This window comes from Microcaecilia unicolor, chromosome 5 (genome assembly GCF_901765095.1).
Source record: "Microcaecilia unicolor chromosome 5, aMicUni1.1, whole genome shotgun sequence".
In the NCBI taxonomy this organism is placed as follows: Eukaryota; Metazoa; Chordata; class Amphibia; order Gymnophiona; family Siphonopidae; genus Microcaecilia; species Microcaecilia unicolor.
Genome location: NC_044035.1, coordinates 119815056 through 119842162, shown reverse-complemented (window position 1 = coordinate 119842162; position 27107 = coordinate 119815056). Strand labels below are relative to the sequence as shown.

Sequence of the window (27107 nt, the reverse complement as noted above, 5' to 3'; positions counted from 1 at the left end):
GAATGCACATAACATTTAGATACGGTTTATAGAATAGATCTACTCATGTTATTCCAACTTGCCTAAATTTAAGATGCCTTATATAGAATCAGGCTCAAGTGTGTGTTTTCATGATATGGCTAGAGGTATACAATTGCAGTATAAACTTTTCCTCAGTAGAAAAATAGGTTGCTTTCCCTTAGTGATACATTCTTTTTGAAATCTGCTTGTGAATGGTTAATTAAAAATGATATCTAGGTTTGGTATTGCAGGTGGTATATTGGAATAGTTGTTACCCTTCCTATGTTTTCCTTGTGTGATTTTCGCTCTCTTTCGCCTGCTCAATTGATGTGGGCTAGTAGACAATTTTATTGTTTCAGTTTCTTTTTGGGATAGTTTTCTAATTTGTTGTGTATTCCTCAATTTTCTTGTTGAATGTATAATTAAAATATGTACTAAGGGCCTCTTTTACCAAACCAGGCTAGCGATTCCTTTGTGGCAATGCTGACGAAGCCCATTGAAAGTAAATGGGCTTTGTCGGCATTGCCACGCTGAGAATTGCTAGCAAGGTTTAGTAAAAGGGGCAATAAATTTAAAAGAGAGAGAAAAACAGTAGTAGTTTGAATGAAAATTGTGTATACTATAGTACTCTAACTCTGTGTGGATGTATTAAACAACCTTATACAAGATCTTACTGCACTAGCCTATTGACTAAATTACCTCCACCATTTAATCAGTTTGCAAAGTTCTTAGAATTTATTTATGCGGTTTACTGTTTAAGTACCAGCACGGTGATTGACACCTGGCAAACAAACAGCATGTTTCAGTAGTTATTTTCTGGCAGTACTATGATGGTGTGTATAATTTGATTTTTAGTTTAACTCTGTTTATTAAGTTTCATGTAGTAAAACATTACAAACTGTTAAACTGATCAGATCATACAAATCTGTAGAGAGCTTAGACTCTTATAGCTTCCCACAAGAATCTCAGACATGAATTCCCAATACCCCCTCTCAAACCCTCAAAGAACAGACTGTCAAACCTAGGTTCACAAGGCCATTTTACAAAGATAACTTATTCAAAATAAGACTTCACACTGGAGAGGATAGAGACTGCATATAAGGTTCCCTTATGGCCCAAAATCTCTCTTTTCTTTTCACTGTGTGACATGCATCCTGAGCTTCCATGATCAATGAATTATGTAAAGCTTTTCTCCAGTGCCGACAAATAGGTGAAGTAGGGTCCAGTGCTGTAAAATACATTTTTTTACCCACCACACTAGCTTTATATACAAACATGCGTTCTTTCCGCATAAGTGGCCCACAGCACGCCACGTGCAAGAAGGATGCCCATTGGAAAGGGAATAATGGATTTGTGGAGCAATTGCTCCAAGTACCCAATCAAACTAAGCCAAAATTGCTTAATATGGAGGTAAGTCCACAAAGCGTGGGAGAGCGTGGCATCTGGAGAACCACACTTAAGGCATGTCCTAGATAAAATAACAACCTGCAGAAAATGCTTGTTTTGACGAAAAATATGATCTAGTTAGGATCCTAAATTGACATTCCCTATATAGGGCACTGTGCTTGTAATTAGGTATGGATTGTAGTAGTTTGAGAATCTCCCCCTCCCATATACAAACTCCCAACTCAGTTCTCCACTTGTGCACCAACTGAGCATAACTCATACCGGGTACTACTAGAGTTAGCGCCCCATATGGACTAGAGACTGAAATCTGGGATCTATCTGATGAAAGGAAAAACTTTTTTAACAAGTTATACAATCCCAGAGAGAAGTTATTCCTAAGCATTTGTGTAATATAATGGGATACTTTAATATATGCAAAGGTATCCGAACGATGAGACCCCCAAAGTTTGCATTATCATGGCCCTGGATTTCAGTGTACCATTAGCCTGTAATAAGTCAGCTATATATACCACCCCTTTAGTTGCCCAATGATGAAATATCCCTATATCCAATCCAGGACCAAAATCAGAATTACCAATAAGTATTATAAAATCCGTACGTCAAATTCCGTCGTAGATAAGCTAATAAATACGGCCAGGATGTCCACATGGAATTTAACAATATATGTTGCTTTCAGATATAAGGCAGATTCTTGCAGGGGACATACAATAGATAATGAGGATGTAATGGTTTAAAGAGTTCCCGCCCCACATCCCAAGGAGTAAACTCCTTTGATCCCTGCACCCAGTCAGCTAGATGTCGCAACGTACATGCCAGGTTGTACACTCGCAAATTGGATAGGCCCAACCTTCCCTATCTCCAAGTCCCATAAAGGTACTCCAGCTTTAGTTTAGGCTTCTTACCCCTCCAGCAAAATTGTATTTTCAAAGGAGCACGTGATCCCTTTGTAATACATGAAGTGGAAGGTGCCCGATGACATACAGCCACCGAGGAAATAGTATATTGTGATATAAACTATTTCTACCACTTAAATCAATAAGGTGTTCCAAAAAGTCAACTGTGTAGTGTAATGAAGTAGATATCAATATTGCTTCTATATAGGCACAGAGGATTGGCAGTGAGCAAAATACCGAGGTACTTAAAACTATCCGATGCCTATTTCAAAGGGTATTCCCCTACCTGCTGCTGGCATAATTTAGGAGAAGTTGGCAGTCCCTTGGATTTATTCATATTAATATGAAAGCCTGAAAATGACCCATATTCGACAAAGCTTTCCAACAACATAGGTAAAGATTGAGCAGGGGAGGACAAATACATCAGCAAATCATCGGCAACAGCCAATATCTTAAATTCATAGGTACGTAATTTGACACCCGTGATCTCTGGATTCCCAAGAATCTCCTGAATCAAAAGGTTCAATGTCAATGAAATAATAGCGGAGACTATGGAAATCCCTATCGGGTTCCACTAAGAACATCAAATGGAGCTGAGAGATTCCCATTTACAGAGACCCTAGTTGTGGGGGCAAGATATAAAGGCCTAACCACTTGCTAAAATAATCCCCCGATGCCATAAACACGCAATACTGCAAAGAGAACTTCGTCAAATGCTTTCTAAGCATCAAAGCTGATAAGCAATGTAGAATAGCCAGTGTGAAAAATATGTTCTAAGGTAGCTAAAATAGTACGAATACTTTTAACCGCTTGTCTACCCCTTATAAAACCCACTTGAGAATCTGCTATAATGGAAGGAAGCATCCTTGCAAGACGGTTAGCTAATATTGTAGCCATTAATTTCACTTCATAGGTGATCAGCGATATAGGTCTATATGATTCTGGGTAAGTGGGATCCTTGCTGGTTTGGGAAGAACAATTATCTCCGCCATTCGCAAGGAGGGAGGCAACAACTAATTCTGTATTGCGATATTAAATAGGACTGCTAAAGGTTGTCTAATATCTGCCAATAAGAGCTTATAGAATTCAGCCCTGTAACCCTTAGGTCCTGGTGCTTTGCAAATTGCACTGCCCCCACCGCCCAACGAATTTCGTCTGATTGCAATGCTGAGAGCCTAGGTAACTCCAAACTTCCCAGATATGTGTCAGGATCTAACGCATGATGTGGATCTGGCGTGCATAGCTGTTTATAGTAATTCTTAAAGATTTGTATAATCTCACTATCTGAATGTACCACCCTCTCAGAGGGATGATGTAACATGAGAACCCTTTGATAACTCCTTTTCTGTCACACCAGACGAGCCAACAAGCAGCCACTCTTATTGCCATATTTATAAAGTTGGTATTGATAGTATAAAGCTGACTTCTTGCACACTGGTGCAGCAGTTCATTAAATTCTACTTGAAAAGCTAATAAATGGTCTCTTTGTTGTGGTGTGGGGGATATTTATATACCTGGTGACAGTGTACTAATTGGCACGCCAATCTCAATATTTCATCTTCCCTGCGCTTTTTTCTTTGCACTGCTATAGTCAATTATGTCATCCCGCAATACTACTTTGGCCGTCTCCCAGTAAAGAGTAGGCTATGACTATGTTGATGATTGAGTAGTTTATAGTCGTCCCATTTGCCCCGCAAATAATCCAAGAAGGCTACATCATGATATAGAGCTAAGGGGAAAGTACAATGTTTATACGTAAACTTGAATCCCCACCCCTGCAATTCAATCCATATAGCCACAAGATACAAAATCATTGTGGAATCAATAGAGACATCTGTGACATTTGAAAACAAAGTCTCTTCCACCAGGGACTGTACAGAAACATATCCGTGAACGTGCTACAAAGATATATCCTTTAAGGATTGCAAGTAGGCTTGAGTGTCTACAATACTCTCAACCCTATTTTATGAGTAACCTGCAATTTAGCCGGATATAGGAAGGCAAACCAAATTTGCTTGTTATGTAATGTTTATTTTTTTATTTATTGCATTTGTATCCCACATTTTCCCACCTATTTGCAGGCTCAATGTGGTTTACAGAGTTTTGTTATGTCATAGTCATTACAAGATATCAGATATCATTGGTAGTGTACAGAGTTTTGTTATGGCATATTCATTATAGGATACTAGATACAGTTGGTAATATACAAAGGTTAAGTCAGGGTTAAGTAAGAGAAAAGATAAGGAAGGTTTTAGGAAGGATAGTATAGAAGGTGGATGTTGTGCAAATCAGAGTGAATGTCTTGTGCAGTTGTTTCACGTGTTATGAGTAGTCCTGAAAGCAAAGTATGGGAGAGTTCTGGTAAGAGAGCGTTTGACCCTTTCGGATGGTAACAAGGATGTTCTGTCTATGTTGAAAGTTCAGACTTTTAAAAATCACCACTCGCGGTCTATTAGAGGCCTGTTGCACAGGCCCCACATGATGAGCACGTTCCACACAAAAATAGCATCTTAATATAATTATCTGAACTCATCACTTTTATATAGCATTAAGCACCACTATTAAGAACATGTCTTGTAAAATACAAAAGATTTTTTTTTTTTAGTTTCCTTTAGGTGACAGTAAGTCAGTATAACCATGTTTTTTGCCACCTTACATGCATGGTATTATGGCATCAAATGATACAATGAACATCTGACTATGTTTACTCAGAAATGACGACGTGAACAGACAGTACCAATAGCAAGAAAGGAGGAAAGAAATGGTGTATGTGCTAAAAAGCTGAAAATGATCATAGACAGCTACGCTTAGTTTGAAACTGAAACGCTTCTGGGTTGCTTGCAGATCTTCAGAGATACTGTTGCATTTACACCATGGAAACAACAGGGCAGATGATCTGCAAACTCCAAGGTGGAGGTCAAAAAGAGCAGATCAGAACCAGGAATACTTTCTTTAAGGTCTTAATAGAGGCACGGAATAGCCCCCCCTTAAAAAAAAAAAAAATCTATAAATTCTAGTAAAAGGAAAATTAAACAAATATGTAGTCCCAGAAATAAAAAAAAATACACTGCAACTGTACTTAAAAATAGATTTTATCACCCGGGCCCAACTGCACTAGTTACAATATTAAATACCCATATAGCAAATATGCTGAGACAAAAGGACCATATAAATGAATGTATGTAATACATAAGATCTATAACAAGTTAAAAGTATAGCAGAATATTCCACCAAGCAAGCATTTACTAATCTATTTAAAGGCTATTATTTGTGTTCAAAATCCCATCAACAAAAATAAATTAAAACTTTCTAAAATGCATGTCCAGGAGTTACCCAGATTAGCTAAAATACCAAGGGGGAGCAAATGTATTGTTGAAAGGGAACATTCATGGTTTGGTGATCTACAGAACCCAATATTCAGGTTTTCCAAATAGTTGAAGACTGTAACCACCACACAAGAAGAAAAAGAGTCCTAGAAAAAAAGCCTGTCCTTTATACTGGCAACTAAATACAATGCATTGCAAACTAGGATTGACCTTTTTAACCTTACCAGGAGCTCTGAGTACAACATTTATTTTCCAAATTCTCTGCTAGACCATCAGACCTCTCTGTTTTGAAGAATGACTCTCCATGGATTCCCTAATTTCCTCCTAATCCCTTTAATCTATATATTTTCAGAAGCTTGTATTAAAAGATGTAAACATACTTGAAAGAACTGTCATTTTTTGTAACTTGTCTGAGGAAGACAGTTGTGCAATCCAGAGCTCCAAAATAATGAGATCACTATAAAATCAGTTAACAAAGGGGGGAGGGTGCAGTCATGATATTTAATAATGACATTATATTGCAGATCTTGAATGCCAGTTGGCTGATAGAACCTTCTATAACCCCCCATCCCCTAGAAACTGATCTGACTTTGGCTCTACAAGGAGAAATAAACACTGGTTCAGATGAGATAAGGGACTGGCTTCCTTATCTCAAAAGAAAAACATTTTTTAAAAACCAAGAATTCAGTTAATTTCAATAAAGTTCACTATTTACTCTGATCCATTCCCTATGTATAACATTAAATAATGCACCATGCCCATGAAACCAGCATAGAATTCTAATGCATGAGCTAGGTTCAGGTGGTCCCAAATTTGGATCATAACCCAGGATTTGATGATCTTGGCTATCAACCTTGAGTTCACTACCAAGCCATCTCCTCCTTCTCTTCACCCTTCAACCCTCTCCAACCAACCAACCCAGGCCTCCTTCTCCTCCTTTCCTGACATCACCGAAGAGGAAACCGCTCGCCTTCTTTCCTCCTCGAAATGCATCACCTGTTCCTCTGATCCCATCCCCACCAACTTACTTAACACCATCTCTCATACTGTCACCCCCTCCATCTGTCATATCCTCAACCTCTCTCCACTGCAACTGTCCCTGACACCTTCAAGCACGCCGTAGTCACACCTCTCCTCAAAAAACCATCACTTGACCCTACCTGTCCCTCCAACTACCGACCCATCTCCCTACTACCCTTCCTCTCCAAAATACTTGAGCGTGCCGTCCACAGCCGCTGCCTTGATTTTCTCTCCTCTCATGCCATCCTCGATCCACTTCAATCCGGTTTTTGCCCTCTACACTCAACAGAAACAGCACTCTTTAAAGTCTGTAATTACCTGTTCCTTGCCAAATCCAGAGGCCACTACTCCATCCTCATCCTCCTCGATCTATCCGCCGCTTTTGACACTGTCAATCATGATTTGCTTCTTGCCACACTGTCCTCATTTGGGTTCCAGGGCTCTGTCCTCTCCTGGTTCTCCTCCTATCTCTCCCACCGCACCTTCAGAGTTCACTCTCATGGATCTTCCTCCACACCCATCCCCCTATCTGTTGGCGTTCCCCAGGGATCTGTCCGTGGACCCCTTCTCTTCTCAATCTACACCTCATCCCTGGGCTCCCTGATCTCATCTCATGGCTTCCAGTATCATCTCTATGCTGATGACACCCAGCTGTATCTCTCCACACCTGATATCACCGCAGAGACCCAGGCAAAGGTATCGGCCTGCTTATCCGACATTGCTGCCTGGATGTCCAACCGCCACCTGAAACTGAACATGTCCAAGACCGAGCTCATTGTCTTTCCACCAAAATCCACTTCTCCTCTTCCCCCACTTTCTATCTCAGTTGATAACACCCTCATCCTCCCAGTCTCATCTGCCCGCAACCTTGGAGTCATCTTCGACTCCTCCCTCTCCTTCTCTGCGCATATCCAGCAGATAGCCAAGACCTGTCGCTTCTTCCTCTTTAACATCAACAAAATTCGCCCTCTCCTCTCTGAACACACCACCCGAACTCTCGTCCACGCTCTCATTACCTCCCACCTTGACTACTGCAACTTACTCCTCACCGGCCTCCCACTTAGCCATCTATCCCCCCTTCAATCTGTTCAGAACTCTGCCGCACGTCTTATATTCCGCCAGAACCGTTATACTCATATCACCCCCCCTCCTCAGGTCACTTCACTGGCTTCCAATCAGATACCGCATTCAGTTCAAGCTCCTCCTTCTTACCTACAAATGCTGCCCCTCGATACCTCTCTACCCTCATCTCCCCCTTACGTTCCCGCCCGAAACCTCTGCTTACAAGACAAATCCCTCCTCTCAGTGCCCTTCTCCACCACCGCCAACTCCAGGCTCTGCTCATTCTGCCTCGCCTCACCCTATGCTTGGAACAACCTTCCTGAGCCCTTACGCCAAGCCCCCTCCCTACCCATATTCAAGTCTTTGCTGAAAGCCCACCTCTTCAGTGCTGCTTTCGGCACCTAACTCTTACCTTTCAGGAAATCCAGACTGCCCAATTTGACGGCCCCTATCGGACTGACTGTTCATTTGTCCTTTAGATTGTAAGCTCTTTGAGCAGGGATTGTCTTTCTATGTTAAACTGTACAGCGCTGCGTAACCCTAGCAGCACTTTAGAAATGTCAAGTAGTAGTAGTAGTAACTGGAAGATTGGAGGAACATTTTTAGCTATTCCTGTATTTGACTTACTCCATTTCAAAATGGAAGTGACTTCGGCCATTTTAAGAACAGCAGCATAACTTCCTTTATTGAGAGTCATAGATATTAGCTCTGACAAATATAAGAGGGCAATACTAGAGAGATGTGAATATAATTAAGAAGGAGAATAATCAAGACTGTATCACCTTTAGCAAAAGTGTTTCACAAGATTTTCCTCCTCTTCATTGGAAGTAAAAAAAAAAAAAAAAAAAAGTCCAAGTCTGAGACTCTTGTAGGGTTCTATTGACAGGAGCTAATAACTCCTTAACATCCATAACCTCAAGGCTCCCTCTTTCTCCTATCCTACTTAATATCATAATGATGTCACTGGGGAGAAAACTGGAGGATAGTAAGTTTAGTACCTTTATGTGGACAACGTAACGATCTATATTCCCTTCGCCAATGACATAACTGAAATACTGAGCTCAATTAAATCAGGATTGGATTTGATGGAATCTTGGGCTTCTGAGTTCAAATTAAAACTTAATAGAGAGAAAACTAAATTCCTAATCATAAAAAATTATTTTCATTCTACCCCTTATAAGAGCTTCACAATCGACTGTACCCATTGGAATCAACTATGAAAATAATAGGAATAACTATAGAACAAAATCTGGCATTTGAACCTCCAAGTATCCAAGGTTGTAACACACATCTTCAGATCACTATGGAAATTGAAACGAATAAACCCATTTTTTCTACTGTAATTTTCTGACCCTGGTGCAATTTTTAGTAATATCGCAAATCGATTATTGCAATGTTATATATGCAGATAGTAAGGATCTAGTCTTGAAGAAACTACAGACAACACAGAATATTGCTGCCTTTCTTCTCTGCAGGGCTTCATTTCCCGAGAGGGCTACACTTTCACTGCTCAAACTACACTGGCTTCCATTAAAGGCTAGAATTACATTCAAACTGTGCATCTTTGTCTTTCAAACCTTGCACAGCATGGTACCAGCTTACATGCAACCACTAGTTGAACTACTTTTCCATAACTCCATCATAGGATTGAGAAGGTACCTAATTCTTCAGTTCCCTTGTTGCAAGAAAATAATTTACAAATCTATTCTTACTGCTGGCTTTACTTAGTAGAGCACTAAAAGTTGGAATTCTCTACCTAAACAAATAAGACATATGGGCACCTACACGACTTCGCTAAAAACATTCATTGCCAAACGTTCCTTACCAATGAAAATAATTAATGTCCTTCAGCATAAAATCTAAGGTCATTATGAAGCCTTTATTAATACTGTTCCTAATTTACATACTCACTCTTGTTCTATCTTAATATGTACATTGTTTTTTTTCAAAACCTATCTGCCTTATAGGATGTCAGTGAACTCTCATATTTTGTACTGTTCCAGAGAATGTAAGCCACATTGAACTTGAGATTGCTTGGGATAATGTGGGATATAAATGTAAAAAAAAAATAAAAATCTATCTGATCAAGTTAGTTCCCTTGATTGTCAAAAATATATACATCACAATCAGGACCTTATCAGTACTCGAAAGAGGGCTCTGAAGCCCATTCAACAATTTTTGGCTAACAGAAAACAATTCTCATCCTGAGCTACAGGCCTGTATTATACTAATGGAATAATACTGTATGCCTTAAATGTAGCTTTCCTCAGAGAGGTTTTTATGACTCATGACGATGCTCGCCAGCAGTTTTACACTAGAAAAGTCAATTTTCAAAAGTAAACGCTGAGCAGTGCGATACCCACTATTAAAAGAGAATCAGTGGCTGTCGATTATCTGAAGTCTTTTCCTCCCCATATACTTTATGATAATAAGAGAGATTTATTTGCAAGTTGTGGATTTTGAGTCTTAGAAGTTAGCAATTTTGAAGTCTTATTTAACTTGAGAGATCTTACATTTGTACAGTGTTAATTTATTTTGATCTTTCAAGACCTTTTTAGTCTTGATACTGTAAATCTGCATTCTTCTCTTGTGATAGTGTTATAGTTTGCTTGCTTATAGTGCTCAGATGACTACTTTCCTGACCAAAGTTGACTTGCTGCCTGAATTTGATAACAAAATATCATTGAATTACATGTACAGTTTGAGGCAAAAAGGTTTTTTGCCATTTTCTCACAACCGCTTTGAATTTCAGCGAGAAATTTTATGTACTTTAGTCATCATACTTAGATGTTACTTATTAAACAACACTTGCGGCCCTGTTTACTAAGCCGTTCTAGAGGCGCATATTATTACCGCATTCGCATATAACTCAGTGATTTACGGATCAATACAACGGTCTTTCTCAAGACCAATTTTATATTCATTACTTCAAGATTTCTATTTCCCATAGAGGGATAAGATCATTTTATCCAGCCATTACATACATGAGTTTTATAGTCAACCAAGGTTACAAGACTCCTGATGCAGGCCACCTAGGCCGAAACACAACGTTGTGTCGAGTCTTTTTTTTTTTTTTTTTTTTTTTTTTTTTTAATATTAATAAAATTTGTTGTTTGATTATTGAAATTTTGTTTGGTCAGATAGTAACAAAAAATAAAGCTGTAAAATGTAATGCTGAAATTACAAGCAGTTGCTGAGAAAACAGGAAAAAAAAAACTCTAGGGATTTTTTTTTTTGCCTCACCCTGTATATCTAGCATTTTGAGCAGAGTAGGATTATAGATGTCTAAAGATGTACAGAAATATTTACTTGTTTAAATTGCTCTCATAGATACAAGATTCTGCAACACTGGACATGGAAAGAGCCAACAAAGAAATTGAGATGCTTCGAAAGCAGTATGAGGCAATGTCTCAGGAACTGAAAGAAGCTGTCCAGGAGGCTGAAGTTGCCAAATGTAGAAGAGACTGGGCCTTCCAAGAACGAGACAAGATAGTTTCAGAAAGAGAAAGCATACGGTAAAGTGAATTGACGTGTAGATGATTTATAAGTCACTTGTAGCTCATTTGTTGTACTTATAAATTTTTTTTTATATAGTAGAGGCAGGTGAATACTTAGTTCTATTAAGCAGTACAGTCTTACCACTGTAAAGCATGAATGATTAAAAACAAAAATCAGCAAAAAAAATTCATTTACTCACTGAAATGGACTATGCTAAATGTTCTCACTGTTGAAGTTGATCTGTTTTTATTCCCATTTTCAGATATATATTAATTATCACTTTGCTGCAATATATGGGACTCCATAAGTATGAAACTAATGTAGCCATGGTCAATTTTTGTTAAAGTTTGTACTTGGAAATATGCAGTCTCAGGGCCGCCGAGAGACTGAGCCGGGCCCAGGCCGCCCCCGCCGCCCCCCCCCCCAATCGCTACCACTGTCGCCTCCCTCTTCTGCTCCTAGGCTGCTGGCGCCGCAGTCCCCAGTCTCCACCCGCCCACCCCCAGCCCCGTCAACAACCACCCTCCGTCCGCCACCGGGGGCCCCCTGCATTAAAAAAAAAATCTCTGCAGCGCCTCACCTTTGTGTGAAAGCGGCAGATCACCTCCCTTCGCTGTGCCCTGCCCTCGTAGAAATAGGAAGTTACATCAGACGAGGGCGGGACACAGTGAGGGAAGGCCCAAGGTGATCCGCCATTCTCAAACAGACGCGAAGCGCTGTACTGCCAACTTGAGACTCTCCCTTTTCCAAATGCAGGGGGCCCGGTGGCAGACAGAAGGGGGCCGGAGCTGAGGGCAGGCAGGTGGAGACAGGGAACTGCAGCGCTGGCGGCCTGGGAGCACCGGGCCCCCCTTGGAGGCCTGGGGAATTTTGTCCCCCCTGTCCCCCCCCCCCCCCCCCCCTCTCGGCGACCCTGTGCCGTCTTTTGGTTCTGCTCTGAATTGTCTCCTCAGTCATTTGCTTCAGTTTAAAGAGCAGCCTCCATCTGTGTTGTGTGGGGCTTTTTTATGGTAAAAATGTATGCATAGCATTCATTGTTTCCTAATAATGCAGCTTAACCCATGATTTTTTTTAGCACAGTGTATGTTAAATAATGAGCTGTGAACAATGCCAATGTATGCAAAGCAGTTCATTATTATCCAAAATAATACATTTTGTGATAAATTTCGCAAGCTGCATTATTCATTGATCAATAACTCAAAGAAGCAGTATTGAGTTTTACCTTTGGAACATTGGACTGTCAACCTAAGGCAAGGCTGAAGATGAAGTAAAAGGGCCAGACAGAGTTCCCCCTCCCCCCCCCTCAAAAAAAAAAACAACAACAAAAACACACCCCTTTACCCATTATTACTAGAATGCCTCTAACTGGTTACCCCCCCCCCCCCAAAAAAAAAAAAAAAATCGATCTGTTATAAAAACAAGGGTCCTTCTGGCCCCAACACTACCTCAGCCCATACCTTCAAACCCTTGGTGAGTAACATATGGCAAGTGCTGTTCCTGGTTACACCTTCCACGATGGCTGCTGTATTCAAAATGGTGCCCTAAATTGGCAGCCTAATCTCTAGTGATAGTACTGTGAGACCACTGCTAGGGGCAAGAAGGGAGCCATTTTGAATGTGGCAGCAGTCAGGACAGGAGTGACTGGGGATTGCTCTTGCCTTCCTCTCTACCCACCAGTAATTTGAAAAGATATATTGTTGCCGAGGAGTGCTGCAGTTAGGGAGACCCTTTATTATTATTATTTTTTTTTTTTTATCAATGGATCAGGGAATACCAGGTGGTGGCACTCTTTAATAATGGATTTAGAGATGGGGAGGACTAATTGTTTGGCATAGTGGTCTAATCCTTCAACTGCTGTTTTTGCACAGATGCATTCAGGAATGCATGATATTTACAGCTATACCAATAAGGCATGGTAAAATAATGAACCAGCACAGTTTGTAAATAAAGGCCTAAAAGCTCTTCTGGTATCCTCTCTGAAATGAACAGGTGGTCTTAGTACTGTTCCCAGAGGGCAGGCATCCACACTGAAACCAAACACTAGTTACCTGCCATTCCCAATTCCAGAATAGCAGCTGCAACCTCCTGCAGCAGTCTTGCAAGGCTGCGACAGCTGCCACTTTAATAACGCAGCCATCGAGGGCAGGAGCAACTTAGGATGCTCCTGTCCTGAAGAGGTCACTAGACCTCCTGGGGTTTTAAAAGGTAGGTTCAGTTAAGGGGAGACTACAGTTCTGGTTCTGACCAAAGCTGAGTTGCCGGAGTTTGGCCGCTGATTCATTTTCGGCCAGAGCAAAACCACTGGTTTCAGTTGGCCTCTAAAATGGACCACACAATGTAATAGGCTTTTTTGTGTGTCACTGAAATGGTATTCTTGAAGAGCAGATAATCATAGTTTCCTTACATTATCACATCTCGGAAATCTTGAGAAACATAAGAGTATCCCCTGTACTTGTTCAGTTATCTTCTAACCTCCCCTGCTTTACTGACACTGACATCTTAGCTTAGGAAATGAGAAAAATGGTAGGTATTAATAAATTATTACTGCTCAGCACTGTGGAAGGCAAAGACATCTTTATATCTGCCTTTCACTGAAGCTGCAGATAATACAAGTTTTTGAATAGGCTGAAGGGGTTAGTGATGGTTCAGCAGGAGACCTGTGAGAAAAAGGTTGCAGTAGTATAGGTAGGCAGTAATGAGCATGGGTAAGGGTTTTGATAATGCATTCAGAATGGAAGGGATGAATTTTGGTAATGTTATAGAGAAAGAAACAACAGATTTTATCTTGCCCTGTTATGTCATTAATTTAGTAAACTTGAGTTATTTTTTAGTGCTTGGGAAGGTGGTCTAGAAATGTGTTAAATAAAAAAAAATGTTTAAATATATTGATTTTAGTCCTTTTTTTTTCTGTCACATTCTGAAATGAACAGGCACGAATAACAAAACTTAGCAAAATGACTCTCTGAGGTAGAAATGCCGAGTAAACCATTTACCTTGTCCTTGTCACTCTTCTGTATTTGGATTGGTTTACTTTTTTTTTTTTTTTTTTTTTTATAATCCTCATGCAGTTGTGCATGCCAAACTTTGTAATGCACAATGACCCTGAAGCCATACACCAGATACACACACTTGGTCAGTTTTTATTTATGCTTTATTATTAGGAATAGCAAATTTAATTTATCAAGGGAATTTTTCTGTAGGCACAGTAGGAGAAAACTGTTGAGCATATGATATGTTCAGAGCTGCAGTAACACTTGGCTGGTTTCTTTAATTAGAATTCATAATTTCCAATGAAGAAGAAGGAAAAATGCAGAATATTTTTATAAACTTTCTGCTTCAAGCAATACTAAATTCAGCATTTATTAGTATATTACATGTGTGCATAGTATCGACATTGGAAAGAAAATGTATATTAAGGTGCTTATTTTCAAAGCTCATAGATTTACAAAGTTACATAGAGGCATATTTTCAAAGCGCTTAGACTTACAAAGTTTCATAGTAACCTATATAACTTTGTAAGTCTAAGTGCTTTGAAAATGAGCCTCCACTTGTCATAAACATAGTGTAGTAGTAGTGTGCATTGAAGATAGAGGAGCCCCATGAAAGTGCTGCAACGTAAGATTAAATGGTTCCTTTTCATTAGTCCCAAAGCAAAACATATATCATCGGTTTCAGAGAACTTTTTGATGAGTCCTGATAATAGTGTTTTGGAAGTGTAGTTTATTGTTTGTTAAAGGTATAATACATTTGAAGCCACCTCTTTTATTATAGAGCTGTTTTATAATACAGGGTACCAGAAGTCTGATTTCCTGTCCATGTTAGTGTGCTTCATGATGAGTTGCTGTTATATAGATTTGAAAATCTATTACTTTGACAGAACCCTGTGTGACAACCTGAGAAGAGAGAGAGACAGAGCAGTGAGCGACTTGGCAGAGGCTCTTCGCAACCTAGATGACATGAGAAAGCAAAAAAATGATGCTGTGCGTGAACTAAAGGAACTGAAGTATGTAATGGCTTTTAATGGGGTTTTTTTTTTCAGAATTTTATCACAGCATACTAGCCGTTTTAGCTCATACCTGTAACAAGCTGAAATTACAGTGCTGAGGAAATGTTTATGAATATCATAGGAACATAATTTATAGTCAAAACTAGGGCTGTACCAGATATTCATATGCGATTCGATTCAGCCCCAAGTACATTATTTGTATTCTGCCAAATAATGATTTAATTCGAATACAAATAATCCGGGGCTCTACTGTGCTAATCCTAATGAAATAAGCACTTGATCTCTGATTTCACATTGCTTCTATTATTATTTATTATGTTAAATCTCAAGGCCCATTATTCATATTTGATATTCATATTTGGCCAAATAATCATTTTCATTATTCGTATTCGGCTGAATAGTAAAATATGCTGTTGAGTACAACTCTACTGAAAACATGATTAGATCCTAATCTAAACCTTGATAAGAGAGAAGAATAACCCTATTGAACGGATAAGTCAGGCAAAAATGATATGTTTTGATTTATTCCACAAAGAGACAATAGTGAGTATACTTGTGTGAAAAAGTTTGTGAACCTTTCATTCAGTAGCTGGTGTAACTGTTGATCATTCTCTTACATCGTCCTTGAAGAATTTTGGCCCTTTTTTCCGTGCAGAACTGTATCTGCTGTTTGACATTTGAGGACTTCTTGCAGACAACTTACTTCGTTCTTTCCACAACATTTCAGTACAGTTTGTTTATGTGTTTTGTTTAATTTATTTATTTATTGGGATTTATTAATCGCCTTTATGAAGAGATTAAGGCGGTGTACAGCAAGTACAGGTTAACATAAAACTTACAATTTTGTTAACAGCATAAGAATAGTAAAATAACCAAGAATAAACATAAATACAATAAATGAGATTAACCTGAAAACAGTAAATTGAAGCCTAATAATAAAACTACCTTGAAACAATATCAAAAATATACACATTTAACAGTACTGGAATTCAAATACAAGAGATATAATACAATGTTAGCATAATACTAATGGTACACCTAATAAGCATGCATTAGAGCATTAGAACATTCAGCTAACATAGATATGATACTAATGATTTTCTGCAGTACAGCTTGCCATATAGCTGAGGGTCCAAGCGTAGATATATGATGGGAACAAGATGTGTGGCACACTATCAGTTGGGATAATTAGATGTTTAGCTATCCTCAAGGCCAATTCTTTGTATAGTTGAGCAAGAGATAAGGAACTGATCTAAGTGTGTGTAGCAAGCTTGTTCAGGTGCAGAGTGTGTGTGGGAGAAGAGCCAGGCTTTCACCTGCTTCCTGAAGTAGAGGTAGTCTCATAAGTACATAAGTATTGCCACACTGGGACAGACCAAAGGTCCATCAGGCCCAGTATCCTGTTTCCAACAGTGACCAATCCAGGTCACAAATACCTGGCAAGATCCCAGAAAAGCTCAATACATTTTTGTCTATTAGATTGTAAGCTCTTTGAGCAGGGACTGTCTTTCTTCTATGTTTGTGCAGCGCTGCGTACGCCTTGTAGCGCTATAGAATTGCTAAATAGTAGTAGTAATGATGCTTATCCCAGAAATAAGCAGTCTCGAATTAGACATAGCCCCTCAGGGAGTAAATTCCAGAGCTTAGGGTGCTACTCCTGAGAAGGCTCACTGGCAGGTCTCTAAAGGGCTAACTTTTTCTTTAAGTGCGCTGACCCGTTTTGTCTGAGGACCTTGAAATCAAACATTAGAGTTTAAAATTTAGCTGTGTGTAAGGTACTGGCAGCCGGTATAGCTTTTACAGGAAGGGTGTGATGTGGTCATGCCACTTGCAGCCTTCTATCAGTTGTGCTGCAGCATTCTGAATTAGTTGGAGCTGATACAAACTCTTTTTGGTTTGGCCAGTGTACAGAGCATTACAGTAGTTTAGTCGTGATGTTATCATGGCATGGACCACTGTGGTCAGACTTTTCAGTATATGGAGAGAGATTTCATGGCTGCCATAGGTGACAGAGACAATTTTTGAAGGTTGTTTGAATTTGCAGGATCAGAGTAAGTGATGAGTCTAGCGGTATCCCAAGATTCCTTACCTGTGATTTTATGGGGAGTTCAAAATACCTTTTGGGAAATATGAAGTCGGGTATTTGTCCACTTTTGTTTGGTGCCTAAAGAATCTCTGTTTTACTTGGTTTCAGGCAGAATTTGTTGTTGTTCGCCCATGCCTGAGTTGCGGTTAGGCAAGCAGTCAGTTTACTTAGAGCTGTGGGGTAGATCTGGTTCAGTGGATATGAGTAGTTGCATATTATCAGTATAGACGTAAAATTTTGTGTCCATCGACCGAAGCAGCTCAGCCAGAGGCTTGAGGTAGATATTAAATAAAATCAGAGACAGTATGGATCCCGGATCCCTGTGGCACTCCACAGTTCAGTGCCCAAGGTAATGATGTGCTGTTGCTGACAAATAGGGATTCAAACAGGATTTGAACCAAGTGCTGTGCCACTGGTACCTGTTTCTGCCAGTCTTGTAAGCATGATATTATTATCCATGGTGTCGAAGGCTGCCAAGAAATCGAGCAACACTAGTAGTGAGGCAGATCCCCTGTCACAATTTCTGTGCAGATCATAAAGAAGGGCACAAGAACTGTCTGTTCTGTACCTAGGTCTGAAGCCAGATTGTCATGGGTCTAGCCAATTACTTTCAATTAGCCAGTCGTTGAGTTGAGTGCAGACTGTTCTGTAAGTTTTGGCAGGAAAAGAATACTAGAGACTGGTCGGAAGTTTTCGAGCTTGTCCTGGTCCAGTGAGCTCTTTCAGAAGGGGACATGCCACAACTCTTTTTAGTATTGTTGGCAGCTGCCTTTCCATAAGAGAGGAGTTAACAATTTTAGTGGCCCCTTCAATAAGGCCTGTTCTCATTCATTGTACGTCTTTGCTGGGCAGGGATCAGGAGGGCAGGCTGTGGGCCGTAGACCTTTCAGGATATTTTCAAAAGCTTTACCTGTGATCTAGTTGAATGGGTCCCAGATGGCTGTGAATGGTGGGGAAGAGGGCGTGTTCTTTTCATTAGCAAAGTAAGTGGCAAAATCAGTGCTGGTTAGTTGTGACTGGGAAAGCTGGTTCTGTTTTGGAGTTTGCAGTAGGCTGTTTCCTATTTTAAATAGCTGCTTGGTTGAATGTGCAGCTTATGTGTTGAGAAAAATATTTTTTTTTTTACTGTTACGGCCCGGCGATACATTGCCATGTGTTTTTACAGTTAAGCTGTCTTCATCTAGGTTAGATTTTCGCCATTTTCTTTCAAGTTGATGTTTTTGACGCTTAAGGATTTGTAGTTCTGAGGAGAACGTTTGTTTGTGGAGCATAGGACCTTCTTTAGAAGGGCTGTTTTTTCTAATGACATTTTTAAGCATTCATTCCAGTTATCAGCCTGTTCTGATACTGTTATCTTTTCATCATGGCAGGGCTTTGACGTGGTTAAAGCCAAACTACAGAATCTCTTCACCCATTCTGTAGTAGATCTACTTGAATGTTTAGTATCATCTTGCTTCATTTTTGACTCTGTTTTAGGTCATGGATTCTCTGATATAAAGCAGAATTCTTGGTTCCATTGATGATGGCTAGCTGTGCAGATCCTGATGAAGTCACGCAGTTGAGTTCCCTGATACCTTTAATACCATGCTTGACAGTTGGGATGAGGTTCTTAATTTGGAAGGAAGTGTTTGCTTTTCACAAAACAAAATATTTTATTACTGTGGCAGGGTGCAAGGTTTAACTCATATACCCAGAGAACATTATTCTAGAAGTGTTGTGGGTCATCCAGAAGATTAGCTGAGAAGCAGTTTTTTTTTTTTTAGAGAGCAGTGTTTGTTTTCTTAACTATCTTTCCATGAACACTACTACTATTCAGGTTTTTCTTTTAATGGTTGATGTATAAGCCATCATATCAGCTGCAGCAAGAGAAGAATGGACATCCAAATGGCAGATGAAATTTAATGTGGACAAATGCAAAGTGTGACGCACATTGGGAAGAATAACCCAAATCATAGTTACCTGATGCTAGGGTCCGCATTGGGGTTCAGCATCCAAGAAAAAGATGTAGGTGTTGTTATAGACAGTATGCTGAAATCTTCTGTGTGTGTGGCAGCTGCCAAAAAATCAAACAGGATGCTAGGAATTATTAGGAAAGAGATGGTAAATAAGACCAAGAGTACTATAATGCCTGTTTTGCTCCATGGTGTGACCTCACCTTCAGTATTGTGTTCCTTTCTGGTCGCCGTATCTCAAAAAAGATATAATGGAATTAGAAAAGTTTCAAAGAAGAGTGACCAAAATGTTAAAAGGGATGGAACTCCTCCAGTATGAGGAAAAGCTAAAGAGGTTAGGCCTCTTCAGCTTGGAAAAGAGACTGCTGAGGAGAGAGATATGATTGAGGTGTGGAATAAGTAGAAGTGAATTGATTTTTTACTCTTTCAAAAAGTACAAAGACCAGGGGACACTCAATGAAGTTACATGGAAATACTTTTAAAACAAATAGGAGGAAATATTTTTCACTCAATGAATAGTTGAGCTCTGGAATTCATTGCAGGATGATATGGTAACAGTGGTTAGCATATATCTGGGTTTAAAAAAGGCTTGGATAAGTTCCTGGAGGAAACGTCCATAGTCAGCTATTGAGACAGGCATGGGGATGCCACTGCTTGCCCTGGGATTGATAGTATGGAATCTTGCTACTATTTGGGTTTCTGCCAGGTACTTGTGACCTGAATTGGCAACAGGATACTGGGCTAGATGGACCATTGGTCTGACCCAGTATGAAAGAGAATAATAAGACAAGCTGCAGATCTTTAGGTATTAATCTGGAGTTATCTGACTTTGTGGATGATTTTCTTAGTTTTTTTAATTTAATTTTTTAATTTTGTTTTAAATTTAGATTCCATATCATCAAGCTGATCAATCCATAGACTGGTGGGTTGTGTCCATCTACCAGCAGGTGGAGATAGAGAGCAAACTTTTGCCTCCCTATATGTGGTCATGTGCTGCCGGAAACTCCCCAGTATGTTCTCTATCTCAGCAGGTGGTGGTCACACACAGCAGCAGCTCTGGCTAGGCCTCCAAGCCTAATCCTTAGGTTTTGTTGAGGCCTGGGGTTGAGGGCTCTTTTGAGCAAGTGCAAACCTGGTGGTGCCAGGTCCCTCCTTTTCTCCCCCCTCCCGCTGGCTCCGTTTAAAAAAAAAAAAAAAAAAAAATTTAAACGTCTTTAAAGGCGTTTAATTCGACGTTTCTTTAAACGTTCATTGCAGCTACTCACTGGGACACCAGTTCGTTACAGCTCGGAGCGGCAAGCAGGTAATTTTACCTTTTTATAGCGGGCAGGGGGTTCCCCGATTCTTCTCCTCGTGGCATATGGCGTCGGAGGGCGAGGGCGCAAAGGGTCGCTCCCCGGATCGCTGGAGCGCTTCTAGAGGGGATGCGGGGGTTTTACAACCTGATTCGCCCTTGATGGGTGACAGTTTAGTGACCGATGAATGTCCAGGTCGTTCCTCCGGCGTGGCGGTTTTTTCCCGCCATAAACGCCCATCCCCCGCTCCTCGCCTCCGCCATCTTGGCCGGCCACGCGGCTCGGACGGCTTCTTCGTGGGCCGCCCTTGAGGTTGGAGACATTAATGCCATGAACGCCCTTAATTTGGGCGACGGCACAAAGCGGCTAAAGTTAAGCGCCGTTCTTCCCGCGCGGCTCCTTCGCGGAGTTTCGCGCCGGACGCCATTTTGGATGCGCAGCATGTCTCTCCCCCGCTATTGCGAGCGCCGGTTGAGAGTGCGTCTAGGGCTGTTGCCCAGGCTGCGGAAGTGCATCAGGCTTTCCTCATGCAAAACGCTGCCCCTGCTCCCTCTTCTGATAAAGAGGTTGAGGTTCCCAGAGGTAAACGCCCTCGGGTTGATTTCCAGGCCTTGGAGGACTTTGTCTCCTCCGATGTAGATGAGGGCAGCGTGTCTGAGGTCTCCCAACGGTCCTTTGCGGATTCCTTGGAGGAGATAGATCCCCGCTCGGATGGAGCGGATGACCCCTCTGCAGCGCGGCTTTTTAGCCCAGAGGATTTGCCCAACCTGTTGTTACAGGCCATGGACACTTTGAAGATTTCCTCTCCGGAGGACGTCTCTCCCTCAGCCCCTGTTGGCTCTGCCATTATGCTGGGGACGAAGCGCCCGCCTAGATCCTTCCACGTGCATGATGCCATGCACACCTTAATTGCGGCTCAATGGGATGTCCCGGAAACGAGCCTTAAAGTGGCTAGGGCTATGTCCCGCCTCTATCCTTTGGCTGTGAGTGAACGTGAGGCCTATCTGTGGCCTACCGTGGATTCTTTAATCACTGCGGTGACTAAGAAAACGGCGTTGCCGGTGGAAGGTGGCACGGCCCTAAAGGACGCCCAAGACAGAAGATTGGAGGTGGCCTTAAGGTCGTCCTTTGAGGCAGCTGCTTTAAGTTTGCAGGCCTCAGTTTGCGGCTCCTATGTGGCCAGGGCGTGCCTGACTATGGTGCAGCGGGCTTCCCCCTCGGATCTTTCCTTGAGGGCTGATTGGCCGGCCCTGGAATCGGGCTTAGCCTATTTGGCAGCCTTGCTGTATGATGTCTTGAGAGCCTCAGCTAAAGGCATGGCTCAGACAGTCTCTGCGCGGCGGTGGCTTTGGCTGAAACATTGGTCTGCTGACCACGCCTCTAAATCCCGCCTGGCTAGATTGCCTTTTAAAGGCAAGCTGCTCTTTGGGGTCGAGCTGGACAAAATCGTGACCGATCAAAAAACGGCACGTCTAAGGGCAAGAAATTACCAGAGGTCAGGGCTCGGGCTAGTACTCGTCCCGGTACCTCCAGAGGACGGTTGCTGGAAGCCCGTCGGTACCGCCCGGGCAAGTCGGGTTCCTCTGCCCCCTCTTCCTTCAAGAGGAATTCTCCCCCAAGCAGCATTCCTTTCGCAGAGACCGCCGTCCCGGAGGTGCTCCCTCCGGTCCTCCCCCAGGGTCTCGTACCCAATGACGGGGCCTTGGTCCACGCCCCAGTGCAGTTTGGAGGACGGCTGTCCTCGTTTCTGGGCGAGTGGACCACTATAACTTCAGACGCGTGGGTGCTGGAAGTCATCAGAGATGGCTACAAGCTAGAGTTCTGCCAACCCTTAAGAGACGGGTTTGTACTCTCTCCCTGCAAGTCTCCGGTCAAGCTGTGGCAGTGCAGCAGACCTTGGACAACCTGATCCGCCTGGGTGCGGTCGTTCCGGTGCCAAAAAATCAGATTGGCAAGGGACGTTACTCCATTTTCTTTGTGGTTCCAAAGAAAGGAGGTTCTGTCCGGCCTATCCTCGACCTCCAAGGGGTCAATCGGGCCTGGAAAGTGAGGCACTTTCGCATGGAGACTCTCCGCTCTGTTATAGCGGCAGTGAAGGCAGGAGAGTTCTTGGCTTCCTTGGACATCAAGGAAGCGTACCTGCATATTCCCATCTGGCCTCCTCTCCAACGCTTTCTGCGTTTTACAGTCCTGAGACGACACTTCCAGTTCAGAGCCCTCCCTTTCGGGTTGGCTACTGCTCCGCGGACCTTTTCCAAAGTAATGGGGGTCATAGCGGCCTTCCTGTTAAAGGAAGGAGTACAAGTCCATCCTTATCTGGACGACTGGTTGATCCGAGCCCCCTCTTATGCAGAGTGCGGCAAAGCTATGGACCGGGTAGTTGCTCTTGTGAGCTCCCTGGGATGGATCATCAACTGGAAGAAGAGCCAGCTGCGCCCGACTCAGTCCCTGGAGTATCTGGGAGTTCGATTCGACACCCAAGTGGGCAGAGTGTTCCTGCCAGACAATCGGATTGTCAAGCTTCAGGCTCAGGTGGACTAGTTCCTAGTAGCCTCTCCTATTCGGGCTTGGGACTACGTGCAGCTGTTGGGCTCTATGACGGCCACGATGGAAGTAGTGCCCTGGGCCAGGGCTCATATGAGACCACTACAGCTATCTCTGCTGCTGCGCTGGACTCCGATGTCGGAGGATTATGCTGTGCGCCTTCCCGTGGACCCAGCAGTGCGCAAGGCGCTGAGCTGGTGGACGCAGACAGACAAGTTGTCTGCAGGATTGCCTCTGGTGACCCCGGAGTGGATTGTCGTCACGACAGACGCCTCTTTGATGGGCTGGGGAGCCCACTGCTTGGGAAGGACAGCGCAGGGGCTCTAGTCTCCTGCAGAGGCAAGTGGTCTATCAACCTCCTGGAACTCAGAGCCATTCGGTTGGTCTTATTGGAGTTCATCCCGGTACTGGTGTTGTAGCCTGTACGGGTCCTGTCGGACAATGCCACGGCTGTGGCCTATATCAACCGCCAGGGAGGTACCAAGAGCGCCCCTCTAGCCAAGGAGGCTATGAGTCTTTGCCAGTGGGCGGAAGCGAACCTGGAGCAGCTTTCAGCGGCCCACATTGCCGGAGTCATGAATGTCAAGGCGGACTTTCTCAGTCGCCATACCTTGGAGCCCGGAGAGTGGCAACGATCTGCTCAGGCGTTCTTGGACATCACGAAGCGCTGGGGCCAGCCGAGCCTAGATCTGATGGCGTCATCGGCCAATTGCCAAGTGCCGCGCTTTTTCAGCAGAGGACGGGACCCTCGATCCCTGGGAGTAGATGCTCTTCTCCAACAGTGGCCGATACAAGAGCTCCTCTATGTGTTCCCGCCCTGGCCCATGTTGGGCAGGGTGCTAGACCGGGTGGCAAAGCATCCCGGCAGGGTAATCCTGGTGGGTCCGGATTGGCCCAGACGTCCCTGGTATGCGGACTTGATCAGGCTCTCAGTCGACGATCCTCTGCGGCTGTCAGTGGAGCAGGGCCTGTTACATCAGGGTCCCGTGGTGATGGAGGATCCCTCTCCCTTTGGTCTTACGGCCTGGCTATTGAGCGGCAGCGTCTGAGGAAGAAGGGCTTCTCAGACAAGGTCATCGCCACTATGCTGAGAGCGAGGAAGCGCTCTACTTCTACTGCTTACGCCAGGGTTTGGCGTATCTTTGCAGCATGGTGTGAAGCAGGCTCACTTTCTCCCTTCACTGCTCCAATTTCTTCAGTGTTGGCGTTCCTGCAAGAAGGTCTGGAGAAAGGCCTGTCGCTCAGTTCCCTTAAAGTCCAGGTAGCGGCTCTGGCTTGCTTCAGGGACCGCCTGAAGGGTGCTTCCCTGGCTTCGCAGCCAGATGTGGTGCGCTTTCTCAAGGGAGTTAATCACCTGCGCCCTCCTCTGCACTCAGTGGTGCCTGCGTGGAATCTCAACCTGGTGCTAAGAGCATTGCAGAAGCCGCCTTTTGAACCCTTGTCGAGGGCATCTCTGAAAGACCTGACGTTGAAAGCAGTCTTTTTGGTGGCTATCACTTCAGCCAGAAGAGTTTCCGAGCTCCAGGCGCTCTCATGTCGAAAGCCTTTTCTGCAGTTCACTGAGGCAGGAGTGACTATTCGCACAGTGCCTTCCTTCCTGCCCAAGATTGTTTCTCGCTTCCATGTGAATCAGCAGCTCTGTCTCCCTTCCTTTCGTAGGGAGGACTACCCAGAGGAGTACTCCGCTCTTGAATATCTGGATGTGAGACGAGTCATCATCAGATACTTGGAAGTGACCAATGATTTCCGGAAATCGGATCATCTGTTTGTCCTGTTTGCAGGTCCTCGTAAGGGTCTGCAGGCTGCTAAGCCTACAGTGGCAAGATGGGTCAAGGAAGCCATTGCAGCGGCTTATGTGGCCGCGGGGAAGGTGCCGCCTATCCAGCTGAAGGCTCACTCCACGAGAGCTCAGGCTGGCCTCGATGGCAGAGGCCGGATCCGTCTCCTTGGAAGAGATATGCAAGGCGGCAACTTGGGCTTCGGCTCATACATTCTCCAAGCATTACCGTTTGACTGTGGCTGCACGGGCGGAGGCCCGGTTTGGAGCTTCAGTGTTGAGGTCAGGGATTTCAATGTCCCGCCCTGGGTGAGTACTGCTTCGGTACATCCCACCAGTCTATGGATTGATCAGCTTGATGATATGGAAGGTAAAATTATGTATAATCATACCTGATAATTTTCTTTCCATTAATCATAGCTGATCAATCCATAGCCCCTCCCAGATATCTGTTCTGTTTTTATTCTGGTTGCATTTCAGGTTCAAGTTTAGTCTTCAGTTATTTCAGAAAGACTTCGTGTTCAAGTTCTTTCACTTGGATTCTTCAAGAGTTGAGACGAGTTTGTGTTACAGTGAGCTGCTGCATTCCTCTCCCCTCCGTTTTACGGGGCTGGATTGAGACATAAATTCTGCCGGCACTCCCTCCCGCTTCGTGCGGCTGTAGGGCAGCTTTGTACCCCTCCCGCTTCGGCGGTGTTAGGGTCAGTCAGCTCCTCCCGCGGTTGCGGTTGCAGGATAAGCCAGATCCCCCCGCATCGGCGGGTGTGGTGTCCCTCCCCCGCTCCGCGGGGATGAGCTGGACGGATTCCCCTCCCCCACTTGTGTGGGGATGAGCTGGGTTAATTCCCCTCCCCCGTTTCGGCGGTGGTGAGCTGGGCAGAGTGTCCCTTCGTGGGTGTAATTCTCTAAGTGCTGAGTCCTGCGGATGGAGCTTTGATATCGACATACTGAGGAGTTTCCGGCAGCACATGACCACATATAGGGAGGCAAAAGTTTGCTCTCTATCTCCACCTGCTGGTAGATGGACACAACCCACCAGTCTATGGATTGATCAGCTATGATTAATGGAAAGAAAATTATCAGGTATGATTATACATAATTTTACCTTATCTGACAATAGGTAGATGGAGCCCCAAATGTTTAGAAAGGGTCTTTTAACCCTGTCCAGACAGATGGAAATCAACTGCTCTTTTGTAGATACTATGAAACTCAAAATCTTTTGGACTTGTATTTAGGACAGTGTGCTCAGATAAAGTTGTGCAGATTTATTCAGCAGAATAGTGTACTTGTTAACCAATTATTTAAGTACCTGATTCTAATTAGGCAACTACTTGGGTTAGGGGAACAAGAAGTTTTTGTGTTTAACATACCGATTTTGAATTAGTTTTATTGGAGGTAATTTTGTAATAGGGTTCCTAGGCTTTTAAGGCACATAGTTGTATATGTTTCCCCTGTTTTATGAAGGCAACATATGTGCATAAAATTATCTCCCCAAAAACTCCTCCCCAAAGTTAAACATGTTTCAAGGCAGAAATAACTATGGGGTGCTTAGCGCGTGTTAAAATGCTTACTACAAAGTGTGTTAAAGATTTTGCAGTATGTAAGCTGTTTGCATGTGCTAAGTGTATGGTATTTATTTTCTAGAGGTGGTGTGTTGGGGACAGAGAAGGACCCACTATCTAGCTAGCATGTTCTGATTTACTACATCCATAATGTGGGAGCATTTAGTGGCTTTTTATTTGTTCCCGTTTTTATACATGTATACATTGGGTCAGTTTTAAAAATGCCTACTTGAGCATGCAAACACTGATCTGCACACTGAAATCACTTGTAAAATTACCCCCGAAGTTCCTGCCTTCTACATTCAAACACAAAACTGATTTAAATGATACTTTTTGTTGCCTAAGAAAAGACTGGTTTCAATTAAGCAAGGGTAACATGGTAAAATCTTGTAATTCCCATTATTTTACTAGGGATTCACAAGTCTTTTCATCACTGTAACTCCTTTAAAATATTTTATGTAGTACAATAAAGACACACTTTGATTTTTTTTCATAGGCACATAATACATCAGTGCTCACCAATCTTTCTGCAGCCACAAAGCTCAATTTGTGTGGCCAAAACGTTTGCAACCTTGCGAGTGGCGCAGGGCAGTGACATCCTATGGAGCACTCATCCAGGTCACAACGCCCACTTTGGGAAACACTGTTATAGCAGAAAAGCTATAGAAAACAGACCCTA

General features: G+C 42.9%; 1 protein-coding gene across 1 annotated transcript in view; it reads left to right on the top strand.

Annotated features, from left to right (window-relative positions):
- DLG5 (discs large MAGUK scaffold protein 5) overlaps positions 1-27107 on the top strand; it is a 298386-nt gene that overhangs the window by 135141 nt on the left and 136138 nt on the right. Inside the window, 2 exon segments of the mRNA XM_030203236.1 lie at positions 11039-11223; positions 15084-15209. Of these exon segments, the coding sequence (XP_030059096.1) occupies positions 11039-11223; positions 15084-15209 (311 nt within the window).